We start from the raw sequence: 20,994 nt of genomic DNA on the forward strand, positions 1-20,994 counted from the left end.
TTGTCGCTGGCGCGGTTGTTGAAAACGGTCCCGCTGGCGCTGTTGACAGAAAATCGAATAACTACAACATAGAAAACTACAAATGTTCCAGGTTTTATAGTTCCTTTTTACCCGCAGAACAGTGCTCAACGTTGAACATGGAGTTATCTTCACTTATTAAGAAAACAGGTAAGCTAACACAGTAGCTAAACACTTGTAGCGTGTAAAAGTACATTACGAATACATTATAGCCTGTATGCTAACGATAGCATACAAGCTATAATGTAATTACATGTAAAATTTTATAAAGGCATGGCCTTTAATATTAAAAGGCAGATAAACTTTTCTGATTGTCTGCCCAGTATTAATTAGCTATTTCAAGTAAAAAGTTCTTATTCCCTTCTCGTGAATTCGTTACTACCGTTGTAATAAACTAGTCTATTCTTTATATCTCAGGCCATTCTTTGGTGGAGATAAGAGTCCGGGCGCTGAAGAGCATCATGTGCAAGTTGGACTATTCCCTGATCTCGGTCTCTGACATTGTCCAAGAAAAGATGTTATTTGTGCATCTTCTCGAATGGTTCAACTTTCCCCAGGTGCCAATGCAGGAAGAGGTCTTGGAGTTGCTCTCAACTTTAGCAAAGGTAACAGTAATGCATGTGGGTGCTGACACAATACATTTATCACAAACAAATCTGGCTGCTGTATTATAACACAAAGCACCATGATTTGTGACTACAATTAATTAAGAGCAAATTTTTATTTCCATTTTTCATTTGGTCCTCTGAAGCATCCCAGTGCAGCCCAGATGCTTAGAGACATTGGGGCTGTGGACTTTCTCATCCACCTGTCTCCTAATGTGGAACCCAGACTGCGAGCTGTCATTGATGGAACCCTGGACCAGCTGTTCCACCTTCCTGAGTTACTCCCCAGTCATGCAGTGTTCTCCTCGCATGGACAGCACAGCACAGCTCCAACAGGTGTTGCATCTTACAGCCTGAAGAGTCTTTGTTTTGATGCTGTTTTATGAACAGATAGAGGGCTAGAATGGTATAAGCAGGCTGATCTTGTGACTTGAAATACATTATACGTTAATGCATTATGCGTCTTTCTAGCACCCACTTCCCTTGCACACCAGGAGCAATTTCCAAAGATGGGCTATTTCCATACAACCAGGCCAAGTCAAACTGATGTTTCACTTCAGAGAATAGCAGGTGCCTGTGTTTGAATGGCTCCTTTAAAATATATGTCATCTAGAAATGCCCCTGTTTACATGTTTTATTTTGTGTTATACAGTGCACAAATCTGTGAAATGTCTCAAGTTTTCTGTGTTCCCGTGGCTGACACTGTCCAACACAGACAGACATATTCTGTCGTCAAACGAGAGGTTAGAGATAAGATACGTACTGTTCATCCAAAATGACATTCAAGTTAAATTTACATTTCTGTATACTGAACAGTTCTCTAAAGAGCAGCAACCCCAACTTGATACGGACCACATGTGAACTGCTCTGTGATGTTATTATGCAAGACTTTCCTGCTGAGATCTTCCTGCAACGACCCCAGATTTTTAAGGTATCATTATATAACCACGATTTCATGCTAAAGCTGTAAACAGTAAGCTTCGCTTTAAAAAAAAAAAGAAAAATGTTGTCTTTGTTGGAAACACATTTTATTTGGATTCTTAGATACAATTGAGGAGGTCTAGGGTGCCTCACCTGCTTATTTATATGATTTATTACCGTTCATTATTGATGTGAGTCAGGTTGTTGCAATTGTTAGCTACCAGTACAATCCACAGGATGATCACTCTGCACACTGTCAAAATGACATCTTGTCAAATAGGGTCCTTGAACAAAACAGCAATTTATAATTCAGCGCCCCTGATCCAGCAGGAGGTTGTGGAGGTCCTCGGAGGGTTATTTTGCTTCAGCAAGCACTAGATTGCTTTGAGGATGTCGTTTGGTCTTGACATACCTCTGCAGTGGTTTAAAGTCCTTGGATGACTGCTGGTCATTCCTCTTTCAGCCTCCTATCAGAGATCCTACTATATGTCTTCTGAAGAATCACAACTTATGAGGAAAAGGAACTTGCCTGTTACAATCTAATCACTGAAGTAAACAAACCTGCATTTGGGACAGCTGATGCCAACTGTCAGTCATGACACTGGCATGTTTTCTCTTTTAAAACTGACTGTTGTAAAGGAAAACAGTTGGACTGATTTTTTGACATTTTATCAGAGTCCTGCCAACAAGTTACATGCCTACGGTCACCCAGCAACTGCAGCAACAAAAATAATCATCATATCGAAGAATTTTGTCCTTTTAGACTTGCTCCTCCTCTGAGTTGCTTACTACAAGAGCTATTAAGCTAAATGACTTAGCTTTAGACACGTGATGTCATTAGCTGCAGAGGGCAGGGAATCTGAACTTGGAACAAATTGCTCTTTAAATAATTCAATTCCACCACCTTCCCTTTCGTATTCAACGGGGCTTTGTATTTTTGTATTGGTCCAACTGGAGGAATAGCGGAAATTTATCTAACCAATATATGTCACTGTCTTCAGAAATCCGCACAACAGCGTTACTGAACTGAAGGAATTTGCCCCTCTATTTAACAGAACCTTTTGTCCCTGTTGAGACTGGGTTCGAGTAAAGGTGAAGCAGGCTTCCTGCACTTACAGGCTCTCTCCTGCCTGCGGCAGCTTTGTGTCGGACTCAGGAGGAGACTCCGCTTTCATCAGGATCCAAGCTTCTACTCTACAAAGCAAGGTATCATGACATTTTAATTAGCATACTGTAGAGATCTTTTTATGTGCTGTGAGAAGTGTTGTGGGGGAGTGATGTTTGATTTAAACAGTACATGATTCTGATGTTATCTACAATTTCATGTATTGATCTTTGGTTTAGATGTATTCTTTTCTGATTTCACTTCTTAGCCTTCTGAATACCTAATTTTTTATTTATTTTTTCACTTTTTTCCCTCATGTTCGTTTGTGCATTATGAATATTCCTATGATTTTCTTTTGACATTGCAGATCTGGTGTCCCAGAACTCATCTTTCTCTTACTCCCATGAGCTGCAATCTCAGCGCTCCCAAGCCTCATCCCCAGCAGCAGAGTGCTCTCCTCGGCCCTCTGTGGTGGGACACACAGGCCAGAGAGCTAGGGGAGATGGCCAAGATAGAGATGCGGGATCCAACAGGTCTGTGCATTTGGTAAATGTATTCAATGTAATAGAGCACAGACATAAATGGTCTGTCCAGGAAATTTCTTTACAGCTCATATGTTGCACTATGCGTTTGATTGGTCAAACTTAGATAATCTCTGTCTCTGATCCGCTCAGTGTCATTTCACACAGAGGTGCAGGAGCCATCCAAGCCCCCAGGCAGTCGCCGCAGTCACCTGCAGATGTGACCTATTTAGCGATTCCTGACGTGGGTGTGGAAGATGTCCTGGAGCTGCAGTTCCAGCAGCTCACAGTGGCTCAGTTCACTGTGGCCACTATGGAACATGCCATACCTCTCCTCAAAGCAGGTAGGATCCATTGATTTCTTTTAGAAAACGTAGGACAGTTAAACAGTTTGAAATATTGAATTTTATTTATTTATGTGACCTGAGGTAAGATCTAATGTCTATATTGATTTCATTCCCTCATCATCTGAAGTTTTAAGAAAAATCTCCCTTTACTCCTGCCCCATTTCTGTCTCTTCTCTCTCTCTCAGAGAGTTCCCACATGTTCCATCGTGTTCTGGAGCTGCTGTGCGAAGCCGTCGTTTTGCTCAGGGAGAGTGTTAGTGAGTTGGTTTGGGACGATGGCAGCCTGGTGGGGATCGAGCTGGCAAGTAAAAACATAAATCATGACAGCCTCTTACATCAATGAATCGATGCGCTACATTAGAATGGGCGGAGCTGGTTGGCCACCTGACATTTTTGGCACAAACACACGTGCGTACACTCCTCAGCTCCCAAGGAGAACTGTAGGCATGTGATTGAGTTGGCTGAATTACCGTATGTAAGTTTACAAAAATCTAGTTTTGCATCCCATATGATTTACTAATGGATTCGTTAAAGCAGTGAATTATTTTTCTACAATGTGTCTTCATTTAGTTTGTGTATGGGACGCACGCACACAGTAGCTGGTGTTAAAGTATTTTTTTATTTTTTTACACCACAGAATTATTTGTTATTCCCCTCACTTTTTAAAAGCTATATTTCTGTATGTGAAGACTTATACACTTGTCAAGCTCAGTCCCCTCGGGCCCTCTGGTGTTTAATACATGCCTAGAGTCTAGCAGCCGGGTAACTGTTTTGTCATCTTTATGTGGGAGCAGCTTCTGTGCGCCAGACCTGGAGGTTTATCCTCTGGGAACAAACTCGCTGTTGCCCGCCTCGGCAATGCACAGGGCGTCTACTGCCCCCTGCTGGAACATAGCGCCTATTGTTTAGTTTTTTCTCAAAACAAAGTGGCTGAGAATAGATTGTTCCAATTTATTTATACAGAGATGGGATGGATCTGTATCTCATCCCAAAATAACCCCGAAATCTGATTACATTCAATTCCTAACCCCTGGAAGGAGCCATTTTTCTCCATACTCCCAGTCTGTACATGAGTGTGTGTGTGTGTGCGCGTCCGTGCTTCTCTGTTGGAGTGGAATGCATGCTTTTCTATCTACATTGTTTTTCTCCATTTTAGAAGACAAAGCTGCACGGCTGCATGGAATTACTTGGGGATACACTGTGCCACCATGAGAACTATGCTGCAGACATTCCTCGCAGCTGTCAGGTTCATCACAGGATGGCTTACACAGGCACTGCAGTGTTTATTATTAAATTTCTACAAGCCATTCTCCCTCTTGAAAAGGTTTGTTGTATTGTCATGACTGATTGTTGATTTTTACTGCTTTTTCTTATAGTCACACCATGAATAGAACTTTAATAGTAAATTGTTAATGAAGGCATCCTAATCTCACCCAGGCCTGTGATAACATCCCAGAAAACACAGCCACGGCAATTTTCCACCTTTGCTTGGACAGAACATTTGGAATCTTATTACCCAGTGTGCAAGAGGCAGCTGTGGCTTACTTGGAGCAAGTGGACTCGGATAGCCATGGTCTATATAGGAGAGTGACCCGTGCTGCCCTCTGGATGGAATCCACTTGCAGCTTCCTCAAAGAAATTCAAGCCAAGGTAGAAGAAATATGATCATTGCCTACAACAGCTCTACAGTCTGCAGATAAATTTGTTTTACATTTATAAAATGGTTTTTTTTGTAATGAAAGGAGAAAATATTATATCCCATTATTTCTGTATTTCCTTGCAAAGGGAGAAAAGAAGTGGTTTGACTTACTGGAACTGGCAGGCCAAGCTATAGAGGGTCTCCCATTCCATCAGCACTTACCCGTCATCCAGGAATGCATTCACATGTGCTCCTACCTGTATGATAAAGATATTATTGTTATTGTTATTTCACAAGAATTCCATCCATTCCAAACTAAATCTTGTAACGGTTAATCATTTTCCTTTTGGTTCCTCATGTGCAGCTGGAAGTTTGAGCAGCCCAGTCCTGTCCTCCAGACCGAGAGTCAGAAACTTCTCCTCAGGCTGCTGTCTCATCCTTTACTGCAAGTCAGAGTAGAAACATACGGATGCACTTTAAGTTTGGTCAAGGTCAGTGCAAGCCATCCTCCATGTACAGTGTTTAACAAGAGTGTGGTGTTCATGGCTGGAATTATAACCGTTAAATCCGTAAAACGGGTATTTTGGGTGATATACGATACGATGAATATGATGAATCACAGGTTTTTGACAGTGTGCTATTAAAATTTGAAATCAATTTTCCTATTCATTTGTAACTTTACATCAACTGAAGTATGTGGCAAGATTTAAAGTGTTTTCAGACATGTATTGGGGCACATGTAAGAGGAGAGTGATATTTATGAATTGCTTAGGTGTTAATACTTACACCCTTAGGACTGTCTTGGCATCCAGAATGTGTCACGACACGAATTGGGAGTTTGCAGTGGAGTCAACTTCCTCCTCCACCACAGGGTGCTTTATGAAATAAGTGCTTTTGGACTCCAAGATTCTGCAGAGAAGGTAAGTAAACACCCTTTTCTGATTTGTTCTGCGTCTCAGGAAAACAGAAATGAGTTATGCATTCTGTGTTACACTGTCCTTTGATTGTTATCGTAAACCAGCAGCACAGTCTATTACCATACATGCCGGTACTGGTAAATGTTTTTGACCTGTGGTCAATAGGTGAACGCTGCTGCCAAGGATATTCTGCTGTTCTTGCTCAAGGGGCAATTGATGATGACTGTATCAACTTGGGACAGATTCAATGAGGCACTTTACCCGGTCATGCCCATATTACAGGTGTGTTCTCTGCAGAGACAGGGTTGTATTTTTACCGTTGAGGTTATAAAGCGACATTGTGTGTGCTGCTTTTGCTTTTCTATTGGGCCAGAAAATAATGGCTTGTTCTTTTTTTAGACACCTAACAAGAGTTAAGTTTAAGAGCTCAAAGGATATTGAGCTGCCAGTGAGAAAAAAATGGTTATTCTCTCATTTTCATATTCAATTCCACAGTCTTTCTTTTTGCGAAGGGTTAGATATAGAGCTTTTATGAATTGTTTCATGACTATACATGAGACTTTGACCAGAAAAGGCCATGCAAAGACGCGCCATGTCAGACGGGAAGCGAAAGTAGTCTCCCATAATCTAAGCAATGTATGTTTTGTTGCATAGCTGGAATTTTCTGTTTTTTACAAAAGCAATCTAAGGCTTCTCTCTGTGGCAGGGTTACGCCAGCACCGAAGGGTCACTTGGAAACAGTATCCTGCTGATAAGTGACATGTCAGATGTGGCCAGAGATCCTTCATTCCCAGCTGAGGTCAAGCTAAGAGCAGCGCTGCGACTCCTTTTCACCAAACAGCCCACGTCAGTCTTTATTTGTTATGTTACTCCCTGAAGTTGACTTTTAATTATTTATTTTTTTACGGAATATTTTGATAAATGATCAAGATCACTTTCCACTACAGGTTCACCAACCATGAATTATAACCAAGATTGTGCATGCTAAAAGCAATCCATTCCTTGTCTATGAATATTGATTTGAATAGAAATTAACACTAGACAGTGGCCAAGGGACAGTCACTGGTAATTTGGCAATAATTAATGGATTTGTCTTCTAGGCCTGTATTTTTTCCACATCTATTCCTCATTTGTATGCTTTCATGTCTGATTTTGTATGAAATATTTAAATCAAGTCTTGACTAATCTGTGCTCATTATTAACAGTGTGAGAATTGCTGCAGTGCAGCAAATCCTGCCACATTTAGCTGGCGCTGAAGATGCTAACACAGCTAGACCAAACTTGGATCAAGCAGTGGTTTCGTTGTTACCGAATCTCTACTGCCTCAGAAACACAGTAATTATTGCCCTTGACACAAGCAATGAGTCTGTTCTCAAGGTATAAATTCATCTAGCAGCATCAACATCACTTTTAAGGACATTTAGTAGACTGAAACGCTTAATACTTTTTTAGGTGGAGTCTGTGGAGAAACTGTTTTGTATCCTGTCATCAGACATGATGAATATCTCCCTGAGAATATCAGCAGCAGAGCAGCTGACCATCGTGCTCCAAGGTAGGCCCCCTATGAACAAACTGTCACTGTTAAAAAGGTTGCCTGAGATTTGTCTCTTGTCTTGCATTTAAAATATTTGCTTCAAAAATATCTTTTTAGAGGATGAAAGCTGTTAGTAATGATGAACATTAATCATAGACCTACAATACAAAATCCTCATTTTAACATGACACATTGTAGATAATATTCATTTAGGACAACACTGAACTAATGTAGAGAGCTGGTATAAGCAGACTAAAACAAAAACCTTCACAAAGTTTGAGAAAAACATTTTCAAGTTTGTGAGATGTGACAGAACACTCCCTGTGCGACCGCTAATATTTGAAATCAATGCAGTGTTTGCAGCTTCCCAGCTCCATATGGCCTGGGTGGGCCAGGAAAACAAATAATTGAGGATTTTGCATTTGTTTATTTTCAACATATTGAATTGTTATCTTATTTCCCAATAGACGCAGCGATGCATCCAGTGCTGAAGAATCTTGGAATAGCAGACAAAGTAATTTCTTTCATTTTTGAAAGTGTCAACGGCAACAAGGTAAAAAAAAAAAAAGCAGAACTACGCTCCTATATTAAACAAAAATAGAGTAAAATACATACTATATATATGTGTAGTACCATGTGTGACGTGTGAAAGAATCTACTGAGGCATAAGTGATAGAAAGATGAAACGGTCTGTGTTAATAAAGTCAGACAGGCCCTGCTCAGCTCTAATTTTTGCCCTCAAGTTATTCGAGACTGCTGATTGTGTTGAAATCAGAACATGCTAATAAGGGTAATTTTGTAGCATGTCTGACTTAGTGGGCCCCTCAGAATAAATTCTTGTCTTGGCTAACAAGTCTTCATACGTTGTGCCTGTAGGTTATGTTTATGCCAGGCCTTAATTGCCTCCTATTTATACAATAGCAGCATTTTTTTTCAATGTAAGTGAGGAGAGTTAGGCAGAAGGAGACAGACAGAATGTGCCCCTTTGTATTTTCTCTGCAATTAGACACTGAATGCATATGTTGCTGTTTTCCCCAGAGCTTAGATGGCCTGTTGGAGCCGTGTGTCTGTATCCTGAGGAAGCTGGTGTATGCAGATTCATCTCTGAGGCACAGGCTCGCGCTGCACACCCTTCTTCTCCTCACACTGCTCAGGGGTAATCTTGCAAGATGACTCATTAAATAGCACCCAAACACACTGCGTTAGAATGCTCAGGGGCAAACTCACAAAAAAGATGACGAGGCATTTTTGAACCATGTCCTTGTGCATCAGTAAGGGTCTATTAATCGATCATGTAACTTGTTTCCCAGGAGTTTAACTTGTTGTGCACCTTGTTGGAAGGCTTTAAAACTTGATTTGAATTGTTGTATACAGTAGGAACATTAACTGGTGTCCTTCATATAAACATTGCTTCATTGAACAGGCAGCTGCTCCGTCTATTTTACCTGAAAATTAATTATTTTTATTTTACTGTTAAGCTTTGTACTAGTGCTCAATTTGATTTGTTCCACATCTGCAATGGTGACCTTCTTTTTGTACACATCTGAGCTATGCAAACAACCACACGGCTAAGATTAAAGTACCTGTGATGCCACTTTGGAGTGAGTAATAATTATGTCGTAATGAAGGCAAAGCCTTCTGGTAGCCTCACTGGGGCTTTGTCTCTAATGGATCTAAATGTGTGAAATTATTGTATGATTTCATGAGGTTGAATGATGCAGCTTAGAATATGTTTTTTATATAAAAGATCTGTCTTGTTTTCTTTATAGCATCCTTAATATTAAAGGAGAACAAAGCCAGTGGATGTGAGATTGCCATACTGATGAGTTTACTGCTGTTTGATGAGGTTGCCACGCTTGAAAAATGGTGAGTTTATATTTCCTCATCTATTTAAATAACGTGCTGCCATTCCTTTTTTTTATTTTTTTTTTAAACGGGTCTTGTTTCTCATGTGATAGGTCAGACGATACAGATGTCGCCCGGACACCCTTCTCTCTTCCTTTGTCACTAACACAGAGGTGATCTGCTACACAGTCTGTAAACACATTACACTTGTCAAAATTCTCATCGCCATGATGCCACTTTTCTGCTTCCCCCAGATACAACATACCATTCCAGCCGGCGACTTATCACGCTGTCAGCCCCTTCTGCTGCATTCTTCCACCTTCATCTGAAGTCCTGTCTTTACCCCCCGCTCGCCAAGCCCTGCAGTTTGCCTGGAACATCTCATGGCATTCTGGGATTGACAAACTCCTTGATGTGTTGTGTGGACCTGCAACTGATGTTACAGAGTAAGAGTAAAAAAAACCAAACCTAAACCTCAATCATTTAATCATTCCACTGTAATAAAGTCTTGCTGTCACAAAACTGTGGTGAAGCATTAGTTTTAGATTGGCAACTCGTGTCTTTGTTTGCTTCTAATGTCACCTAATTGAAATAGAAGAGAATGCCTCTCAGACAGTTTTGATTACAACAAAGATCCATTGAAGGATCAATTCACCAGAAACTGAATTTTATTCCAAGTAGACTTTCAGGCTGGATGAAATGATCATTGAGAGGGTTTGCAATCAAAATCTATCTTTTGTAATTCATTTGCTGCATCTTTGTCATTATTTTGACCCAACAGACAGGTTTTTTTGAAGTGTGGCTGTTTTATCTACTTTGTTTATTTTGAGAAATGTCAAATTAGCGATGAAATCTGTCATTCTTATGCATGGGCAGGTGCTCACGCATCGCGCTCATCTGCGCTTGTCAACTGACAGAATTTTTTTTTAACTGGTTAGATTCTGTTGTTTCCTCCCAGATTCCATCCAGACTTGCAGCTGTCAGAGGCGCAGGTTGTGTGGCTGCAGGTAGCCCACCGTCCCACTGCACTGCAGGGCTGCATCGCTGCCATTGTCTCGGCAGAAGGACACCTTTCAGTCACCTCCGCCTTGTCCAGACTCAACCTTCATTTGCTGGTTGATAGGCTGGCCCTCCCTCACGTGCCCACCTACAGCTGCAGAAAAACCCTGCAATTTCTCAGTTGGCAGGCAGCAATGACCAGGTAAATGCTGTTTATTATGAATTTTTTTCATTTAAGTTAGAAAGATAATCATATGTATAATTGCAAAATATGGTGGCTATGCTTAAGCAGATTCAAACTGTTTTGTTAAACACTCTTTTGTTAGTCTGGTATCAGTGTAGCTATAGCAACAGAAGCTTTCACTTTTGACTTTCCAGTCAATTATCTTTCACTTTTTACAAACATTCTGTTTTGAGAAACACAGCTTAATGAAAATCTGCAATCTATATAAGGTTTTGAAGCAACTTTTTGCCCTTTAAACTCCTGCATAACCCACCTCCCCCACCTCCTGCTGCTAACTACAGCTGATCCTTTTGCCTCATTCTTCACTGAAAAGTTGAAGCTGTCAACTTCCAGTTGCCTAAGAAGCCCACGACCAACATAGTCATACAACTGCACGCTCTCACCCTTCTTCCCCCCTGTCCCCACATTTACCCCACTCACAGAGAGTGAGTTATCTAAACTCTTGACATGCAGCTGTCCGACTATATGCCCTCTGGAACCCATTTCAACCCTCCTACAGACACCCGCCATCTTCTGGGCAATCACTCCAATGATCAACCCTTCACTCTCCAGCGGCACCTTTCCATCCAAATTCAAAGAAACTTAAGGGATGCTTCTGCTCAAGAAACCCTCCCTCAATCCACATCAAATGGCGAACTGTCGTCTGGTCTCCCTTCTCCCGTTCCTGTCAAAGTCCTTTCAGAGAGCGAAATTTGATGCAGATCACTGAGTTCCTGTCAGGGGAGGAGGTTTATCGACAGGAACTCAGTGAGCTGCATCACTGAGATCCTGTCGATAAACCTCCTCCCGACGTCTGTGTAGATTCTCAATCATCCAGGTCATCGTATCCAAGGTAGTTTTCTCTGTCAACTGGTAACCTCTCAGACAACGGTTATTACACCCGAAGGACAAGACACCAAGACACAAACAAAGTAATGTTGTTTATGCTGTACAGTGCCAGGAGGAATGCAAGGAACTGTACATTGGGGAAACCAAACAACCTCTCCACAGAAGAATGGCACAACACTGACGTGCCACCTCTTCAGGTCAGGATTCAGCAGTCCACTTACACTTAAAGGAGAGTGGGCACTCCTTCGAGGACAGCCAAGTACGGATACTGGCCAGAGAAGACCGCTGGTTTGAAAGGGTTGCCAAGGAAGCTATCCATGTCAAATTGGAAAAACCATCCTTAAACAGAGGTGGTGGGCTGAGGCACTTCCTATCACCCACGTACAATGCAGTCCTCCACTCCTTCCAACAGCAAAACAAACGTTCACACCATTCCAGGAGACCCAGTGACTCACCACCAAGAGAGCCAGCAGACAAAGGGGAAACACATCAACCGAAACTAGGTGAACGACCCGACCATCGACCCTGCCAACGACTCTCAGGTGATCACTCAGATCATTAACATGCCAATGGTCCACAGGGGCTATATATTTTCAAGCTCTCTCCTCAGCGAGTTCAGAACTGAAGAAGCCTTCTGGATAGAAGGCGAAACGTCTTCAAAGAGAAGAAACTCCTCCCTGACCCAAACCAATCTGGATTCAAGTGTGGCCACAGGCCACTTTGCTGATTTGAATCTTACATATTTAGGCTGTCACAGCAAGGTAATGTTTCAGCTCCTCTCCTAAGGGGTACCCTAAGGATAGCATGGTTTTTCATGCCACTGTTATACAGATGACACCCAGGTTTACCTGTCTTTTCCCCTGGATGAACCCTCAGTTCTCGGACAAGAACACTGAGCTCCTGGTTTTGACAACATTGACATCAAAATTGGCACCCGTCTCTTGCTCCTACTAAGGCTGTTCGAAATCTTGGAGTCATGATTGATAATCAACTGACTTATAATGATCATGTGGCCTCAGCATCCCGGTTGTGCTGCTTTGCCCTTTTCAACACTAGAAAGATCAGGCTGTTCCTGTCCCAGCATGCCCCCCAGCTGCTGGTACAAGCCATGATGTTCTCCTGCATTGACTACAGCCATGCCTTTCTAATGGGTGTGTCTGCGGCGCATCTTGGCTTCCACAAACCAGAGCATCATCCAATGACATGCTACCCCTCCTCAGCTACATTCCACACATGAGGACCCTGTTCCCCAATGGTGGAACGACCTCCCGAGCTCTTTCACAGCATGGCGACAGTCTCTTACTTCAAAAAGCTCTCGAAGACACAGCTCTCTCAAGAGCACAGCTCTTCTAACAACATTTATCTTTCTCCTTCTCTCTCTACTCACCTCCCCTCTCCTTCCCTCCTGTTTATGTTCCTCTTCAATCCCTCTTCATAGCTCTGTACTGGTAGTTGCACTTGTTCTAGGTGGTTCAGGACTGTAAGCTAGTATTTTATTCACATTGGTCTTGATTGCATGGTGACTTGATTGTCTATGTGTAAGTTGCATTGGACAGAAACATCTGCTAAAAAAAACAAAATATGAATGTAAATCATCAGAAATTTTGGCTTGACTGAGTGACAAAATATGCTGTCATAAAAAATTCTGTGGTGTTAAGGTCAGTGTTCATTTTAAAGAATTGAGGAAGTTGATTGTATTCAATTACCGGTATTTGAAGTACATTTCATGCAGGTTCTTTGATTTAAGCCAAGGTTATTTTAATGTGTTTAATGTGATTTTTGATGCCGCCATCCTAACTATAACCCTAAAAGTAGCCTATATATAGGCCTGTCTGCATACATCTACTATACATTAGTGAAGCTTTACATGCTATTAATTTAGTAACTAGGGACATAGTTCATTAATTTATAATATCAGAGATTGTATATATGCTTTTTTTCCCCCTTATTCTAGAATAGAGCTCCCAACCCGCAGCTGTGTTTGATACTTGTGTTCATATTTCTTCATAAGGTATACTTGATTTTATCGGGCCATTGCTGAAGAAATATTAACAAAAGAATAGAAGGGTTTAGTTTTAGGATTGAGAATATTTGCAGGAGTCACAATTTCCAGGCACATATTTTCAATACTGTAATAAAGACCTCATGTATGCCATAATGTTGTTAATGCCAGAAGTGGTGAGTGAAATTTATAAACATTACTAAATATGTTTTGAGGTCAGCAATTATATAAAAAAGGAATAGCAAATTCCCTTTAATCCAAGGTCTCCTTCCATCTCTGTCTTTTTATTCTTTGTAGGTTTCTCCAGGTTCACCCAGCGAGTGGAGAGGATGAGAGACTGTTGGTGGCCATCGTGAAGTTTTTGAATGCCTGCTTCAGAGACATTCATATCAAGCCTGCATCAGCTCCTGAGGACAAAGATCTGCGCTGGATACTGGAACTTCTTCTCAACCAAGTACACTTTTATCTTCTGAACAAATAAACGTTGATTTTTCTGTGCATCTCTCTTCATCACTGCATGTTAAATGAAGCTCTTGCTCAAGGGTTTTTCTCTATACCTTGAATTAAATCACACATCTGATTAGCCAGCTCCATTTTTGACCTGAGGCAAAAATGATTTCCTTACTGTTTAACAGAATGCTTACTTTTTAATAAAAAAGAAGAGAAGGGAGAACACTCCTTCAAGTATTTAACCAGCCTCACCTTAGTTTTCACATTAATTCGTGCGTAAACAGCAACCCCTCCTCTGGCAGCTGAGGCACTGAGTTTGAATGCCTGATGGGGTGAGCAGCTCTTTTCCTTCTCTGACTTCTCTGTAATCAACAAACTGTTTCGGAAACGTCTGTCATGTTTTTCAGTTGTGGTATTGCATGCTCTGTGCCTCTGGATGAGGCAGGCAGAGATGGATAGTTTTAAGAATAAAGAGTATTCAAATATTCTTTTAACTTTCTTCACATACAGTATGTCTGAATTTCGCATTTTTAGCTTTTGTTTATTATTCTTATGAAGAAACAGCTGCGCTCTTATGCCTCGTGTAGCAACACAAAACCAAATTACGTGTTGCTGGTGTGCATGTGTTCATCCAGGACACAGAGTCTCTTCTTAATTTGCTGCACGGTGTGGAGAGCCAGTCATCAGTTCAGGGCTCCAGGGAGCCAGCTCAGAACCATGTTAGTCGGGGACTGCAGAGAGAGCTTACCACCTTCTTTAACCTCGTACTTCTCCGACTGGCAGACACCACTGATAGGTAAAGTGTGTCCCAATATTGTTAAGTCATTTACCAAGACAGTGATTACTATATGTGAATTCTTTACTAAGAATCAATAAACGCTTTTCTAATATAAAGAGCTAATCTGGTCTTGAGAAACTTCAGGTAAATGTTAAGCATGCAACAGCAAAGGCACAAATTATAAATGATTAGTCTGTTAACTGTCAATATTATGTCTGTCTTCTCCTCCTGTCTGCTTTCTCTCTCATCACTCTCTCCTTTCCTGTCTGCCCAGGCTGTGTTTGGCATTAGGTGGCCCCTTCAAGAGCCAGCTGGCAGTCCGTCTATTTCAGAGCCTGCGGGTATCTGATGCTCCACGTTTCTATGGGCTTCCCAGTCTGGAGAGGACACTGCAGGGCATGGTCAGCCTGACTGCCCATCCTGGATGGAGCGCCCACTACCCTGACTTGGAGCCCACCATGCTCTGTTCCAAGTATCTCAGTGGGTTATTGGAAGTGAGTGTTGGCCTGTGGTCTGCCTGTAAATTTCTGTGGCTGCATTCTGTATCATGTGTACGTAAGTTTTTGTGTCGCATGAGCATATGCAGGCTTCCTACCAGTCATCAGTACTAATAGTACTCACAAAAGTGAGTGAAAGGAAAGCACATTGCTTTCAGAGGAATTCATTAAAATGAATTGAAAAGCAGTTATGGAACATGAACTTGAATCACAGTAGGTAAAAACCTCATTGATCAGCCATTCCTCACTGAAGAGGCTGATGAGATTAATCAGCCTTAAATATTCCATCTGTTCAAGTGTTCAACAAATCATAGCACAATCCTGAAGCACAGAGTGGACCAGCTTGTGCAACAGACTTTAGAGTGGATTGCTTAATTGGAAATTAAGAATCTCAACAAAAGACTGAAAAACTTGGTTAATTTGTTTTAATATCCAGCATCTACGGATATGAAAACAGAATGAAGACAATGGGTTATTTATTTCAGTCAAGGTCTCTGGTGGTTATTTCTGTCTCAGTCAGCAGCTGAATTCTTTTTCTCCCTCTTTTTGTCAACCACACAGTGACCCACCTTTCACCTGACACTTCTGGTGCTGTAGGGCCCAAAAGCTCAGCGAGCCTCCATCTGCTCCTCAGTGTAGTCCCACATCTTAGTGGCACATTGAAACAAAAATAATTGGTCTCAGCTGTATTTAGCTTTGGAAGCATGACAGGAATACAATAATGACCAACTCAGAAACAATAACTGTTCATCATGAAATGACAAACTCTACATACTTGACCTTAATTTGTGGACTACAACCAGATACAAAAAATGAACTCCCATTATTTAAACATCCCACAGCATGAAGGTTGTGGTTTTACAGCTTCGGTCTTTGAATTTTGCATGTTTTTCTGGCCTGTCTGGGTGCTCCGATTTCAGTGTGTGATGTCTGGACCCTGTGATAGACGTTGTGATGTGTATTCCTGCCTTGCCTGATGACTGCTGGGATAGGCTCCAGCTCCCCACGATAATTAGGAAAAAATCGCCTGTAGAAAACTGATGTAATTCTACAGTGCAAAAGAAAAAACTTGAAACATAACAGTCCATTGCCATGGTATTATTATAATCTCTCTTCTTCACAGGTAATCTCTTCATTTTATGTAGAATGGGGAGGTAACTCCATGTCTTTCATGGGCAAAGGTGTGACCAAGAGTGCTTTGATCAGTTTGCTTCACCTGTCTCATGAAATGACATCCATGAACAACGACAAGGTAAAGTTCAATAAATGTAGTGCCAATGTCAGGCTGCCTATACCTTTATTCTGTTATATATAGTTTTTTTTTCAGGACCTCATCACCCAGTGGTCTTTAGGACATGAGGCAGCTTCAGAAGATACAAGTGCATCTCAGCTTGGACTAGCTTGGCTCATCCCACTGTGGGTTGACAGAGATCAGGAGGTAGGGAAAACCTCTTGTTGGTGTAATTTAAAATTATGGCAATTTAAACCAACATTGTAGTACAGAGTATGCAAATAGTTTGCTGTATGTGCCAACACATTTGTCAGTATTAAGCAGTTCACTGTTCAGTCTTTGCCTCATTTTTCAAAATCTGTCAAGAAAATAAAGGTCCTAGTTGCTTGATTTTTGTTGCAAAACAATGCCTATATGTGTGGTGGTGCAACTCTCAAACACAAAAGGAGCACTTGACAGCCACTCTCATCAGATTCTCCCTCTGTCTCTAAAAATAAGTTTAACAGGCTCCCTCAACACATCTGCACAGCACCATTCACATATAATATTATGATCCTTAGGTGCATTTTGACATTGCTACCTCTCAAATTTTGGTTACTGTTTGCTTCTAAATGATTACTGATTGTCACAACATCCACATTTTCCCTGTTTATTTATCTAAATGTTCATCTCTGTGTCAGGTGAGGTGCGCCAGTTTGGGTTTAGGGGCAGCATTGTCTTCTGTGCCCAGTGGTTGCCAGGCTCTTTGTGTCAGCTGTCAGAACATCAGCGGAGGTCTGTGGGGAACACTGCTCAACATCCTCCTGGACCAACACGAGAGCAGCATGGTTCGCAGAGAGGTAAGATCTGGTATATATTTTAACCCTTCCCAGCAGTCCCGAGTCAAACTATATATTGATTTGTTTCCAGTGGTATGACCAATCAAACATTATTTATGCATTACCAACAAAATACAGGCAGATGGCACTGTTGATGATGCATTGTGGACACTTTTCTCTTTTGGTTTGTCTGTCTAGGCAGCATTCATCCTGCAGAGTTTGCTGGTAATGCCCATGCCTGCCAATGCAGAGGAGGCCAAGGACACTCATTGGCAGGTCAGTGCCTCTCTCAGCCAGTTAAGACACTTTTATAGACCATGAAGTGTTTCCTCACTCTGCCAGTCTCTGTTTTTTTATTGTGTCTGTCCTCTGTCCATTTCTCCCATCTGTGATTCTCTCGAATCAGACTTCAGGTTTTACAAGAATTCAAGGCAGACCTCTGTCACAACACCATACACATCCTATTTATGTAGCTCATTACAAGAGATTTTAATGTTTAATAGTAACTAGCTTAGTAGACTCAGCTTTTCTGTTTTTTTCCCTCTTTCTCACTAATCTTTTCCAGCAACCATGTGTCCATGATGAGGTGTCTGGTGTGTCTTTGGTGGGCCTTCCTGCACTCCAGGCCATGCTTTACCACTGCCAGTATTTCCAGCATGTTGCTGTCTCTGCAAGTAATTGTTATCAAGGCAGGTACACATTCCCCCTACAGGCCCACGCTGATACCATCAGTGGCCCAGATCCCCAGGCGGTAAATCTGTTTGGTAAGCCTTTTTTCAAAAATTATTACATTTGACAGGATTTATGAATGTTAGTTTACACATTCTGTGTTTATGGTGATATAGATTCAGAGAATTCTCTGTGGTTTTGGAGAAGTGACCCACAAGCATCCACTGGCAACTCCAGGAGACCGTCCAGCTCTCTCTCCACATCCAGCACTGTGGTCAGCCATTCTCCAACCATCAGACATAGACTTTCTGACAATGAAACCATCAAGTCAAGTCTTTCTTTTGTGTTTTGTTGTCAATCACAGGTTAAAGATTCTGTGTTACTCACCCCGCTCCAAGGCCCCTCTGCAGTCAGCATCACAGAAGATATCCCTGCCAAAAGACTGATGGCTCAAGGTAGACTGTTGTGGTGCCTTTGTGTTGTTGTGGTGTGGTTACCTTTTAAAAATGGAACATCTACTGCATAAGTTTGAAATATTTCTTTTGTAAAATGGACTATCTTTTGTATCTTTTTAACCTTTGTTTCATGAATAAAATAACCAATCTGAACTACCTGTGAAGCCTCTCAGTTTTCATTGCTGTTTTGCAGGTCAGAGTGACACAGACATCAACAGCTCCATGACTTCCCCAGACTCCCAACAGAAAGTGCCCACAGCACCAGACCCCATTGTTATGGTAACTCCTGACCTCATGACGGCCCACTGTGGCCTGCTGACAAACCTGCTGGCCATCCTGCCAGATTTTACCCTCAGTGCCCTCCGACACGTTCGGCTCCTCCAAGCACTGGCTGGGTAAGAGTAAGATCTGAGCACTCATATTGAGATGTTGCTGTCTTAAATTAAGAACTTGAGAAGAAATTAGTTTGCTGGATAATTCTCATCAGTGTAAAATCCTCTTAAACTGAATTTATCATCCAATATGTTGATGATTACAAATGTTTCTGGTGATCAAGTTATTTTACACTATGGAGTCATAAAATCAAATAGTCCTCTCTAACTGCTTCCTTGCAAAACTCCGCTTTTTCCATCCACTCTTTGTACTTTTCCAGTTTGGTGCTTACTGGTCCCATAGAGAAATGTTTGCTTGAATTAAAGATGCAAAACATCCTGCCTGGAGAGATGGAAGATATTAAGATCCAGGTGAGGAAGACTTAGATTGACGGTTCTAAGCAGTCCTTTGTTTTTCTAAAAACCGTGGGTGGGTAAAAGTAACAGTAACAGTTGAAGCAGTGAACTTAAGGTGCACAGCACAAGGTCGTCTGAGGACAACGCCTCATTTTTAGTGTAGGTGGAATAATCAACAGCTAAAGCTACTAGACATTCTTGTTACCGATTGGAAAACTTGCCTCTGCATTTTGCTTGTTTTTGTACTACCCTTATTCACTCTGTCTGTTTGCATGAATGCTGCCTGGTGTGTGTATGAATGTGTGTTTACAGTTTGTTGTCCAGCTTCAGTTCCTGTCCAGCTTCTCTAAACTGCTGCAGTCATGCGTCACCGTGAGTCCTAACCTGATTGGACAGATGGACACACTGAAACAGCTGATCAGTGCTCTTGTAGCAGTGCTCACACTGGATACCCGATTTTTAGGTCAGAGCGTTTGTGTTAAATTTAGTCATAGATTTAGTTATAGCACTGCTTGTAATAGTGGCGAATATATTTTAGAGTTGTTGCCATATGTGCTTGGCAGACAGGTTTTACTGCTATTGATCTGTACAAAAAAATCACCCCCTCTCCAAGTTTGAGTTCCAACTCTCCTGGCACCATGGTTCGTGCTTCCTGAATGTCTGGTGTCATAAAACTGGTGACTCACTCTTTCCTCCTGCAGACGCAGGTACTCAGGACGCAGTTTGTGTGTCCTGGACGGACTTGTTTATGCTCCTGGCTACTGTGGTGAGGAGGGATAGCTCAGCAGCTTACCCATCTGTCTCCACTGCACTGGGGAGACGCTGGCGAGCATTCGCAGGTATGCAAAAGTTTCTATTTGTATGCGTGCAAGTGACAGAATTATTCACAGTACTTTGTACTGCTTATATTTGACATTTACGGTTTCATAAGTTATATTTTAAAGACAGGTTTTTTTGTAGATTTCGGCTACAATGTGTTGAAACTGTCCTCGCATCTTTAGGGGGGCCGAGATTTTTCATTTTCGATGAAGTCCAATTTATTTTGGAAGCAAAACAGTTGAGAACAGCTTCTTATTTACAATGACGAACCTCACAGGAGGCCTCAGCTACTCATGTCTTATCAGTATGTACCTGCCCTGCACAGCTCCTGACGCCTCCAGAGATTTATAGATTTGTGATCTATTTGTGATCTTGAAATTTTAGTACCTCATGACTGCTGAAAATGTCATGCACTGATTGAGATTAGCATGTCTCATGCATGCTAAACACAAGAATTGAGCTTTAACATGGAATAATGGTGCCCCTCACTCAAGTATACGCAGCAACTGCTGCATGTCTCACATCACAATTGTGATTTTCGTTTATCCTTTAAGTTTGACCCGTTTTAATGGTTTGTTGTGATCCAGCCTCATTCTTGTGCTGTCCAATGGAAGGGTAGTAACTGTGACCACTGACTGCTCATCAGAGTTGGTTTTATCGTGAGTCAAGTGATCCGCTCACTATTGCTCAGACATGAGACAAGGTTAAAACACATCCTACGTGTCCTCAGGGTGTACTCAGAGCTGTCCTGGGACACATTTGCTATCTAGACCACTTGCTTTATAATCCTAAATTGTTATTGCCCTAAAATTGGGTTTTCAGTTTTTTAAATTAACATAGTAAAGTACACATTCAATTCATAAAGGATGACAGTCATAGGATAATGAAATAGACTGAATGACACCAACAATACTAAAATTATTGAATTTGAGATATTAAACCACTTTAATTTGGCAGTATCATCACAAATATGAATTGTTTCATACAGTTTCACATTAGGGCATAAAGAGAAGGTGAAAAGGCC

General features: G+C 41.5%; 1 protein-coding gene across 9 annotated transcripts in view; it reads left to right on the forward strand.

The window, feature by feature from the left end:
• rttn (rotatin) overlaps positions 1-20,994 on the forward strand; it is a 26,247-nt gene continuing 5,253 nt past the window's right edge. For 6 of the 9 annotated variants that reach the window (XR_008946945.1, XR_008946946.1, XR_008946947.1 and 3 more), the window contains exons 1-39: positions 1-168; positions 436-623; positions 770-959; positions 1,095-1,193; positions 1,276-1,366; positions 1,440-1,554; positions 2,600-2,750; positions 3,017-3,182; positions 3,324-3,514; positions 3,703-3,818; positions 4,674-4,841; positions 4,955-5,167; positions 5,303-5,415; positions 5,521-5,647; positions 5,951-6,076; positions 6,239-6,355; positions 6,780-6,919; positions 7,279-7,450; positions 7,526-7,625; positions 8,075-8,160; positions 8,646-8,763; positions 9,377-9,473; positions 9,566-9,625; positions 9,707-9,898; positions 10,411-10,653; positions 13,823-13,979; positions 14,611-14,771; positions 15,028-15,247; positions 16,374-16,502; positions 16,578-16,688; positions 17,162-17,320; positions 17,498-17,575; positions 17,865-18,063; positions 18,145-18,242; positions 18,333-18,423; positions 18,617-18,818; positions 19,076-19,166; positions 19,464-19,614; positions 19,853-19,990. Coding sequence is in view for 6 of the 9 variants with exons in the window: in XM_057013607.1 (XP_056869587.1) it covers positions 138-168; positions 436-623; positions 770-959; positions 1,095-1,193; positions 1,276-1,366; positions 1,440-1,554; positions 2,600-2,750; positions 3,017-3,182; positions 3,324-3,514; positions 3,703-3,818; positions 4,674-4,841; positions 4,955-5,167; positions 5,303-5,415; positions 5,521-5,647; positions 5,951-6,076; positions 6,239-6,355; positions 6,780-6,919; positions 7,279-7,450; positions 7,526-7,625; positions 8,075-8,160; positions 8,646-8,763; positions 9,377-9,473; positions 9,566-9,625; positions 9,707-9,898; positions 10,411-10,653; positions 13,823-13,979; positions 14,611-14,771; positions 15,028-15,247; positions 16,374-16,502; positions 16,578-16,688; positions 17,162-17,320; positions 17,498-17,575; positions 17,865-18,063; positions 18,145-18,242; positions 18,333-18,423; positions 18,617-18,818; positions 19,076-19,166; positions 19,464-19,614; positions 19,853-19,990 (5,395 nt within the window). In the remaining 3 variants the exon portion in view is untranslated. Of the gene's footprint in view, positions 169-435; positions 624-769; positions 960-1,094; positions 1,194-1,275; positions 1,367-1,439; positions 1,555-2,599; positions 2,751-3,016; positions 3,183-3,323; positions 3,515-3,702; positions 3,823-4,673; positions 4,842-4,954; positions 5,168-5,302; positions 5,416-5,520; positions 5,648-5,950; positions 6,077-6,238; positions 6,356-6,779; positions 6,920-7,278; positions 7,451-7,525; positions 7,626-8,074; positions 8,161-8,645; positions 8,764-9,376; positions 9,474-9,565; positions 9,626-9,706; positions 9,899-10,410; positions 10,654-13,822; positions 13,980-14,610; positions 14,772-15,027; positions 15,248-16,373; positions 16,503-16,577; positions 16,689-17,161; positions 17,321-17,497; positions 17,576-17,864; positions 18,064-18,144; positions 18,243-18,332; positions 18,424-18,616; positions 18,819-19,075; positions 19,167-19,463; positions 19,793-19,852; positions 19,991-20,994 lie in introns of those variants that run through there. The other 3 variants (XM_057013608.1, XM_057013610.1, XM_057013611.1) reach the window with 3 other exon arrangements.

Source organism: Takifugu flavidus, chromosome 17 (assembly GCF_003711565.1).
Source record: "Takifugu flavidus isolate HTHZ2018 chromosome 17, ASM371156v2, whole genome shotgun sequence".
NCBI classification, from domain to species: Eukaryota; Metazoa; Chordata; class Actinopteri; order Tetraodontiformes; family Tetraodontidae; genus Takifugu; species Takifugu flavidus.